This window comes from Lutjanus erythropterus, chromosome 19, assembly GCF_056507025.1.
Source record: "Lutjanus erythropterus isolate fLutEry1 chromosome 19, fLutEry1.hap2, whole genome shotgun sequence".
NCBI classification, from domain to species: domain Eukaryota; kingdom Metazoa; phylum Chordata; class Actinopteri; order Lutjaniformes; family Lutjanidae; genus Lutjanus; species Lutjanus erythropterus.
In genome coordinates, this window is record NC_139335.1 from 18,865,043 (window position 1) to 18,874,760 (window position 9,718).

A 9,718-nucleotide genomic window follows, 5' to 3' on the forward strand; every position below is an offset into this window, starting at 1 on the left:
CTCAGAGGTAGTAGTTGATGATTCTCTCAGTTGAAGCTTTTATTCTGAAGGTCGCTTTTGACGGAAGTGTCGGTGCTACGTTAAAGCACGCCGTGATATTTTACAGCGGTAACCGGGTGGAAAGGTAAACAACACGTTTTTATGTACGTGTGTTGAGAGGAGGGAGACAGCAAACATGTAGTACACACAACAGAGGGGGACTTTTTTCATACAGAAAACAAAAAGCGGAGTTTGCCGGCTAGCGTGCACTGCTAGGAAGCTAAAGCTAACGTTGCGCTAACGTCTCTGACAGGGGAAAGAGCATGGATACATGTAAACAAAACGAAGGTCTTTCCGAAACTTTAGCTAACTGTTTGCAAGGTTTTGCAAGTATCGATACGCTTCGGGAAAGCGCCTATTTATGTACTTAAAGAAAGGTACTCAGACTTAAGCTAACTATGTAGCCGATTGATAGCTAATATCTCAGCCCTCAGAGGTGTCAAACGTCTCTGATAAAAGTATATCAAAGCAGAATGCCTGAAGAAAAACGTCCAAGAGATTCAAGTGGTGGTTCAAAGGTGTACCTTAGCTATTCACTGGTATCACTTTTTCCCCCAGAACAATAATCTTTCACTTAATATTTAATCTTCTAGCTTTAGAAAGCAGCTGAGTGCTTAATGGAGCATTAGGGGACTTCCAGTGGAGAAGGAGATGGGGATTAATCAGTATTAATGATCAGCTGATTGTTAGCATTTTCAACTACTTGTTCAGGAAAATGTACAAAACCTGCAACCCTAGTATTAATATTTTGTCAAAGCATAGTCATGCCTACAATATTGTTTAAGTATCTGTTTTGGATGCTAAAGGTTGGAGAGAAAAAGGAAATAGTATAAATTTTAAAGTGTGCATATCTGAAAGTTGTATGATGCAAATTCTTTTCCATTTGTTAAGTTATATTAAAGTCATGCAAAGTAGCCCGTTCTTTATTGAGACAATCAGTTACTTTACAGAAAATAATTTGTCATTGTTTTGTGGTTTATTATATGTTTATGTATGGTTGATGAGAGCAGTAAGTATGGCTGCACAATTAATTACAATATTATTGAAATCGCATTATGGTCAAGTGTAGTATCCAAATTGCAGAACAAGAACCAAATCATTTTTTGTAGACTGAAACTTTGAGAAAACAGCATCATAATGAGGTACTGTAGTGCTGCATAGCTATCCTGGCATAAAAATCTTGTTCTTCAAATGAAAGAAAACATGTTTGTTTGGTACAGACCACAACAGATGTCACATCATCACACAATAAGCACAATATGGTATAAAAGTCATACCATATTGTGCAGCCCTAGTAATAATGGCAGTAGGAGTAGCCCCTTCACATTGCAGCAAGTTATTGGATTCTTTTTCATTATCAAAAATAAGTCAAATTAAGTTGAGATAAATTTTCTGTTTAAAAGTTGGATTAATTAACTGATTTCTGCCCACAGCCATGATGACAGACTCCTCACTCCTCAACTCCGAGCTGGAGTTACAGCAGCAAGAGGAGCTCTATCAACAGCTGCTGTTACAGGTAATATTTTGAGAGAGAACAGACTCTAGTCTCTTCCTTGACTATATTTCAAGCTAAAATAACCCAAAATGCCATTTCATGGTCTTCACATTTTGCTGTAGCATTGTTACCTTGACAGGACTTATTTCTTAGCAACACAGAGTTCCTGCTTTGTATTCAATTTAGCCCCAGATCCAAAGGTCTCAGCAATGTTTTATTCAAACCCTCATCAGAAAGGTGAAGACTGAGTGGGACTCTAAAAACACTTTTCTTTTTTTGGGAATGCTCTTGCATTTAGGTGGTTGTCAGTGTGGTTACGCTGTGTAAAAGGGCCTTTAAGGTAAAGAAATGAGAGTGGTATCTAGGGCTGGAGCAATTCATCAATAGTATCAATGTCATCGATTATGAAAATATGTCAATTTGCATATTGTGCATGGACACGTCATTGTGAACTGCTGCACCCGGTCAGATCATAGAGATCATGGAGAGCAAGTTGCTGAGAGCAAGCCTCGCCACAATCATCAAAAGCGTGGGAGTTGGCTCTCTTTAGCTCAACAAACTCAACATGACTTGTCACAGCGGGGCAGCTGTGATAAGTGTGGCTACACAGCTGCGGACTGAACACCATGCGTAATTTAACAGTGTTATTCTGTCGTTTTGTACTTTCTGTTCACTTTATCAGCCAAGTATGAGACAGAAAAGTACAGACTGTCATTTATTTGAGTCGACAGAGGAACAACAAAAAGTGTTTTCTTTGGCCCACACTGATGCAAAAATACACTGCTAGTGATCATCAGAGGTGGACAAAGTACTCAACCCCAGAACTTGAGTCAAAGTATAGATACTCCTGGTCAAATATTACTCAACTACAAGTGAAAGTTGCTCAGTCAAAATTTTACTTGAGTTAAAGTACTAGAGTACTTGGTTTTAAAAATACTTAAGTATTCGAAAGTACATGTTTTTAAAAATACTTAAGTATTCAAAAGTACAAATTACAAAGTACATTTTCTAATATCAATACATGCTGTATTGTTTTCATGATGCATTTACAGAAGCTTGTAACTCTCTGAAACATCTAATGATGCTCTGACCTGCTTGTAGAACCACTCTGCTACACAAAGACTATAGAAACACCTATAAAAACTTTAGCATTGAAATACAATCAAAACCAAAAAGGACAGCTATTGTCATTTTCTGATGTAACTGTATTAAAATCACTGCATAAAATTAGATTGAAGAAAACTGTAAGGAGTTCTCCAAGTCTGTTAAATAACTGAGATTTCTTTCTGTCTTCAGAGGCAGTATATACATGAATGATGCTGTATTTCTCACCCCGATAAAAACAATCCAACTTTAAAAGTTACATGTACTTCGTTACTGAGTCCAGTGATGAAATAACTCCATGTCATAACCGAATCAAAAAACAGATTTTTCAGTTTAGTGAGTTGACGGCAGTGGTGGACAGTAGTGAAGTACATTTACTTGAGAACTGTACTTAAGTACATTTTTTGAGTATCTGTACTTTACTTGAGTATTTGTTTTTTTGGAAACTTATTACTTTCACTCCACTACATTTCAAAGACAAATATTGTACTTTTGACTCCACTACATTTGTAGGAAGGTTGTTGTTACTTTTTGACTGAGCTTTGAAGTCAGCTGTTGGTGTTTTTTCTTTTCTAAAATGCAATTGGTTACATGCTGTGTTCCTCACAGAAGGAAACCAATCACAGTAGCTCCTCTCAAATGGGACTGATGTAAAAGCAGAAATACATCATCCAGGCGCTCTCTGTAACAAGAACAAGCAAGCTCTCGCTCTGTCATTCAGACATAAAGCGGTAATGGTGACAGCAGGAGAAAGACAAAATTAAACCTCAAGATGTTATTATAATTATTAATTATTCCAGGTAGTTTTTAAAGTTGGATTGTTTTTATTGGGGTGAAAAATACAGCATAATTCATGTATATATACTGCCTCTGAAGACAGAAAGAAATCTGTTATTTAACAGACTTGGAGAACTCCTTACAGTTAGCTTCAATCTAATATTATGCAGTGATTTTAATACAGTTACATCAGAAAATAACAATATCTGTCCATTTTGTTTTTGATTGTATTTCTATGTTGAAGTTTTTATAGGTGTTTCTATAGACTTTGTGTAGCAGAGTGGTTCTACAAGCATCAGTGCATCATTAGATGGTTTCAGAGAGTTACAAGCTTCTGTAAATGCATCATGAAAACAACACAGCGTGTATTGATATTAGAAAATGTACTTTGTAATTTGTACTTTTGAATACTTAAGTATTTTTAGAACCAAGTACTCTAGTACTTTAACTCAAGTAAATTTTTGACTGAGCAACTTTCACTTGTAATTGAGTAATATTTGACCAGGAGTATCTGTACTTTGACTCAAGTACTGGGGTTGAGTACTTTGTCCACCACTGGTTGACGGTGATTAGTTATTAAATTAATATGCATCACAGTTCCTTTTGATTTAAGGTCTAGTATTTTCTGATCAGGCATCTGACATGGAGTCTATTAAATAGGGTGGATATTAGACTAACTTTAAAATATGCCACTATTATCATTATTCTTATTATTCATTATTCTAAAGTGCTTTATATGTCATTTTTTGGGATTATGATTGAATAAAATATTGAACTATTAATGAGTTTTTGATATGTATTTAAGGTAAATTAACTGTTATACATTTAATATTTAAAAATGTAATCATGAGATTAGTTAATCTCATTAGTTAATTAAGTTAATCAATAGGTTATTAAAAAAAAATAATCAAAAGATTAATTGTTTAAAAAATAATCGTTAGGTGCAGCCCTAGTGTATCAGTCTGCTTACCTCTTGGCAAGAAGGCAAATAAGCATCTTTCATAAAATGTCAGACTATCCCTTTATGGCAAAAAAATACATCACAGTTTTGTTTCAATTATGAATCGTGGTGATCCACGAACTCAAAAACACCTTTTTGTCTCTCAGCTTTGGTAAGATGATGTAAGTAACCATTTAAAGGCTAGGTAGTGTATAATAGTTTATTCTAGTCTAGGTTTTCTAAAAATATTTGACGTGGGAGTGATAAAGATAAAGTGTTCCTGATGACTAAGCTGTATTATAAACAAAAGGGGGCCTGTAAACATGCTGCAAAAATAGCCTACCATGCTGGTGTGCATTTCATTTTGATTGTGTCATCTTGTCTGGATTTGTTCTTTCCCTTTCTCTTGCTAATATAAACTGATTATCTCATTTTACTCATTACTTTTTCTTTTGATACACGTTGCTGAATGTGTGTAAAATGAATCAATGGGTCTGCAAACCATTACTGAACTTAAATCAGCTGCTGTTTATCTATTTAGACAATGGGAAAGATGCAGGCGGAAAATCCGGATTCCAAAGTAATCCGACCACAACCTGGTAAGCAGCTCCACAATGCTAGTTGTGTCAAATCTTCAAATTTGGAAGTCAGTGCTACAGTTTGTTCACAGATATGTACTGTAGGTTTTTTTGTGTGTCTCTTTTTGTTATTATTTCTCTTTGCCTTTTTTTTTTTCAATTTTGCTTTCTCTTTCTCTCCTTCTTCCCCCCCCCCCCCCCCAGGCATGTGTGTAAAGACTCTCTCGGAGCCAGGCAAACAAAAGGTTTTTGTTAACATTTGCCAGTCAAACTCAGTCCCAGCTCCACCAGAACTCTCTAGAGAGGAGCTTGTGCAGCTGCTCCAGTCAGAAGATCCCAGTGGCTACAGAGTTCCCATGAGCCTCGGCGAGCCACACACAGAAGTAGACAACAGTACGTGGCTAAACCAAAATGGATGCTTTTTCTTAGACAGGCATCTGTATTATCTTAATATTAATAATTTGTGACAAATTAATTAATATTAATCCATGATTTAAATGAAAAAAATCATGGTAAATGGTTTAAATGATAAAAACATACTTGGGAATATGTTGACCCTTGTATGCCTGGGTGTCTCCCAGACTAAGATAGCTCAGGATTGTAGAGTCATATGAGGACATATTCCTCTGTGGTCACAGTAATCTTTAGAATAAAAGCTTCCAGAGGGAACTGCACCAATGACTGCAAATATGCAGACAGAATTTATTTTTTATGAGGAGGTTATGGCATTGCAGCTTAGCAGGTCATCTCAAGCAAACTTGACAAAAAGAGATGTCTGATATAATTCATTCCTCTGAACTTCCTGTAAGCTTAAGTTTTCTCCAAGGTTAATTTAAGAGGTTCGTGTGAGCCTGAGTAAGTAAGAGATCTGTTTTGAATTTACCTAGCTAGAACTGTTTTTTATATTGTTGGTTTACATATTTTATTTCCCAGTATGGTGCTAACAGGAGGGCAGTATTATATATATATATATATATATATATATATATATATATATATATATATATATATATATATATATATATATATATATACATATATATATACATAAATTTTTCTCACCGTTTTAGGCTCTCAGGGTTGCACAGCGTATGATGTGGTCATCAACCAGGAGTTCTTCCAAAAGTGCCAGGTGTGTGCGTTTTTTTTTTCCATCAACAAACCCCTCTCCCAAAAAATAAATGATCAATTAAAGACCACACTCCTGCAATTTTATGTTAACAGATGTATGTTATATTCATATTATTCATAATAGAGTAATTCTTAAAGAGTTTGTTAATTTGTACTTTGCCATTTAAACAAATATTCTGGTGTATATGCCAAACAGTTACTGAAATGTGTTGAACTGAACAATCAGAAATTTGTTAGTCTATTTTACATTTGCTGAGTGAAATGTGAAACTGTGACCGTTGATAGGTTATGTTCTTTTTAATCATCTGTTGTGCTGAGCCTCTTTTCCTACACTTGACCAACAGGAGGCCTTCCAATCCCATAGTTATATTCCCTTTAACACCACTGTACCTTGACTGCTATCTAAACAAATAAACAAATGTCCTTACCTGATAAAGTCTAACAGTTTGAAATGTGTGTGTATGTTTGTGTTTTGTAGAAGGATCCCTTATTCCAGCAGTTTGTTATTCTGGTGTCTTTAGAGGGTTTAGAAAACAAATACGACCTGGAGCTCAGTAGAGGTAAGAGTTTGTGTGTGTCTGCCTGTGTGTGTGTGTGTGTGTGTGTGTGTGTACTGCTGTTGTTGAGATTAATTTTTGTGTCTTTGCAGACTGGAAGGTGCTGAAGAACAGGAAATTCTTGGGTTCTGTCAGCGAGCAAAATATCCGGACGAAGAGCAGGCCGGTGATTCAAGAGCTGCAGCCTCAGTACGTCTCTGACTGTCCTTCTGTCTGAATGGGTCGGTTAACATAAAACATGAACATTTGGATCATGCTGCCGGGGTCTTAATTTTCCATCAAGTCACCTAAAGAAGACCAAAAAAAAGAGCAAATATGCATACTGCCATATTTTTAGTATACTCCGTTTTGCCGGAAAGACGATACAAAGTAAAAAGTAAACGATACAAAGATTGGTTTCCCTTTATCTCTAAACCAGGGGTGTCAAACTCATTTTGGTTCAGGGGCCACATACAGCCCAATTTGATCTCAAGTGGGCCGGACCAGTAAAATTAAAGCATAATCTATCTCTAATGAGTTTGCAGGTCTGTATTTAGTCATCAAAAAATAATGACAACAACAGCAATAAAAATGTTGATTTTTCAAAAAAAGGAAACAATAACATACAAGATTTTTAAATTGTAATTAGGTATTTTTACATTGTGGTATTGGTGTTTTACCAAAGTAAAGAATGTGAGTATTTTTTCCATCACAGCAGTGATATGTAGGGAAAAACCTAGAGTGCGAGTTAGATTTTGTCTTTGTCTTTATAAAACATCCTCATGATGAAGAAAGTCAATAAATCAGATACAGACAGTCAGAGAATCACTGACCTCCTCTGTGTGTGTCTGTACTGTACGTGTGTGTATGGAGGAGCTGTATTGACGCAGAGCGGAGAGATGCTGCAGCTGTGTGATGATAAATTCCATCAAAATTTAAATGTCAACACCCATCAATACTCTGGTCTTTCATAACCCCCACATGGGAAACAGTGTGCTGTACTGTTCGGAAGTTAGGATTTAAACAGATTTTAGTCATCGAATTACTCAAAACTCCAGGAATGGTTTCAACCCTAAAATGAATGTGTCACACTTTGCAAAGTAATTCCATGGGCTGGGCTGCGTGCCCAGCCCATGGAATTACAAATAAATAAAAAAATAAAAAATAAAAAAAATACAGTAATATGGGTGTATTTTATGTGTTTTCCCAGTGAGTTAGATGTTTGATCTCTTCCTTTTCTCCTACAGAGAGAGCTCCACTCCTATGGCAAAAAGGTAAACCTTTTATATGCCTATTGTAAGTGTTGTGTAAAGTCAGAGCAACTTGTCAGAAACATTTTGCTCACATTTTCTCTGAGCATGTGTTTGTCATTAGTTTTTACTCCAGCCCTTTCTCTCTCATTGTCTGTATTTTTACTGTATTTTAATTATGTTATCTCATCTTTCACTCTTCACTCTGTTTTTTAACTCTTCTCTTTGCCTTCCCTCACTGTTTCCAGACCAGATTTCACTTTGCTTGTGGAGCCCCCTGCTGGTGACCCTGAGTACCTCATTGCAGAAGTAATGCTACCTGGAGTGGTGAGGCAAACAACACACACACACACACACACACACACACACACACACACACACACACACACACACACACACACGTAAGTGCATTTTTGCCTTATCTGCGTTAAATGCAGATCTTATCCATTTAAACATTACTGTCCATGCAACCATTATTCAGTGATTTGAAGTGTCATGGTCCCACTTTTTGGAAGTCAATTTTCTTTTTCCAGTTACATTATTAAGAGAAAAAATATTGTGCTCAAGTACAGTAGTTGAATAAATGTTTTTACTTACTTTACACCACTAACTTCTATTACTCTAGGAGATAAATGCAAAATTGATCTACAACATGTAGAGAAGGATGTGATTGCTTATACAGTTTCATGATTGTGTTGTTTTCTTCATAGCTGATTTACAGTATACGTTGAATAACTTGAGGGTATGGCGTTGAGGGGATAAACAACCGTGTGCAAAGCCAAGTCATATGGAACTACATCTTATAATATTGCGGTACTCAACATACAGTATGTCACAAAAGTGAGTACACCCCTCAAGTTTCAGCAACCATTTTATTATATCTTTCAAGGGACAATACTATAGAAATGAAACTTGGATATATGTTTAGACAATAATGGCTGTGTATTGAGTTATTTTCAGAGGACAGTAAATCTATACTGCTATACAAGCTGTACACTGCCTACTCTAAGTTATATCCAAGTTTCATTTCTATAGTATTGTCCCTTGAGAAGATATAATAAAATGGTTGCTGAAACATGAGGGGTGTGCTCACTTTTGTGACATATTGTATTTTTCCAAGGTTGGCAGCTCTGATACTGTATCAGTATTATTTACTGTTGTGCCCCTACACTTGATTGTAATCTTTTCAGGGTAGAAAAACTACAATAGCCATGAAAGGACAGTTAATCTCTTCTCTGTGATCCAGAATAACAATAACTGCACATACATATAGTCAGACAAGCTGTGTCGTCATATGATATCGTTATGTCAAGGTCATCACATCACGTCTTACAGTACATTACTGATAAGTGCAGATACAGCCAAAAGCTTTCTGTCAGCTGGGTTTACTTGTCTTCTGTGCAGAGGTCGTCCCGCTCTCTGGTTCTGGACGTCGGAGAGGACCGGCTGGTGTTGACGGCTCGGCCCTCGCTCTTCCATCTCGACATCTTTCATCCCTTCCTCGTCAACCAGGAGAACAGTGTGGCGCAGTACAACAGCAGCACTCAGGTACACAACACACACATATACATAGTATATAGACTCTGCACAACAATCGTTCTGTAAAGTCACTGTAAACAGCACCACCGAAAAATAGGTGTGGGTATGATAATAATACACTAAGCAAACATCACACACACACACACACACACACACACACACACACACAAAGGCATTAACATACTTTGTTCCTGTTTTCTCTTTTCCAGATCCTTACAGTCACCATGCCTGTGTTGCCTTCATGAAACTATAGAAGTGATGTCCAGTTACATATTTTTTGTTCAAAAATGATGCTGTGATAATAAAAGGTTTTTTTTTATGAAGTCAAA

At 36.4% G+C, this 9,718-nt stretch overlaps 1 protein-coding gene across 2 annotated transcripts; it reads left to right on the forward strand.

The window, feature by feature from the left end:
* Window positions 1–9,718, forward strand: pih1d1 (PIH1 domain containing 1). 2 transcript variants are annotated; one of them, XM_084744813.1, is made up of 11 exons: window positions 1–124; window positions 1,473–1,555; window positions 4,897–4,954; window positions 5,138–5,326; window positions 6,004–6,065; window positions 6,543–6,624; window positions 6,714–6,810; window positions 7,848–7,874; window positions 8,099–8,177; window positions 9,255–9,398; window positions 9,599–9,718. In XM_084744813.1, exons 2-11 carry the CDS (start codon window positions 1,475–1,477, stop codon window positions 9,632–9,634), a joined length of 855 nt encoding a protein of 284 aa, XP_084600939.1. In that variant the 5' UTR covers window positions 1–124; window positions 1,473–1,474; the 3' UTR covers window positions 9,635–9,718. The 2 variants fall into 2 exon arrangements, with proteins under 2 accessions (XP_084600939.1, XP_084600940.1); XM_084744814.1 differs by having other exon boundaries at window positions 120–143.

What these genes read in the sequence shown, in the direction of transcription:
- pih1d1 (XM_084744813.1), top strand. Translation starts at nt 1,475, where the DNA reads ATGATGACAGACTCCTCACTCCTCAACTCCGAGCTGGAGTTACAGCAG. An exon ending in AGTAATCCGACCACAACCTG is followed by an intron (nt 4,955 to 5,137) that starts GTAAGCAGCTCC and finishes CCCCCCCCCCAG; the next exon opens with GCATGTGTGTAAAGACTCTC. An exon ending in ATTCAAGAGCTGCAGCCTCA is followed by an intron (nt 6,811 to 7,847) that starts GTACGTCTCTGA and finishes TTTCTCCTACAG; the next exon opens with AGAGAGCTCCACTCCTATGG.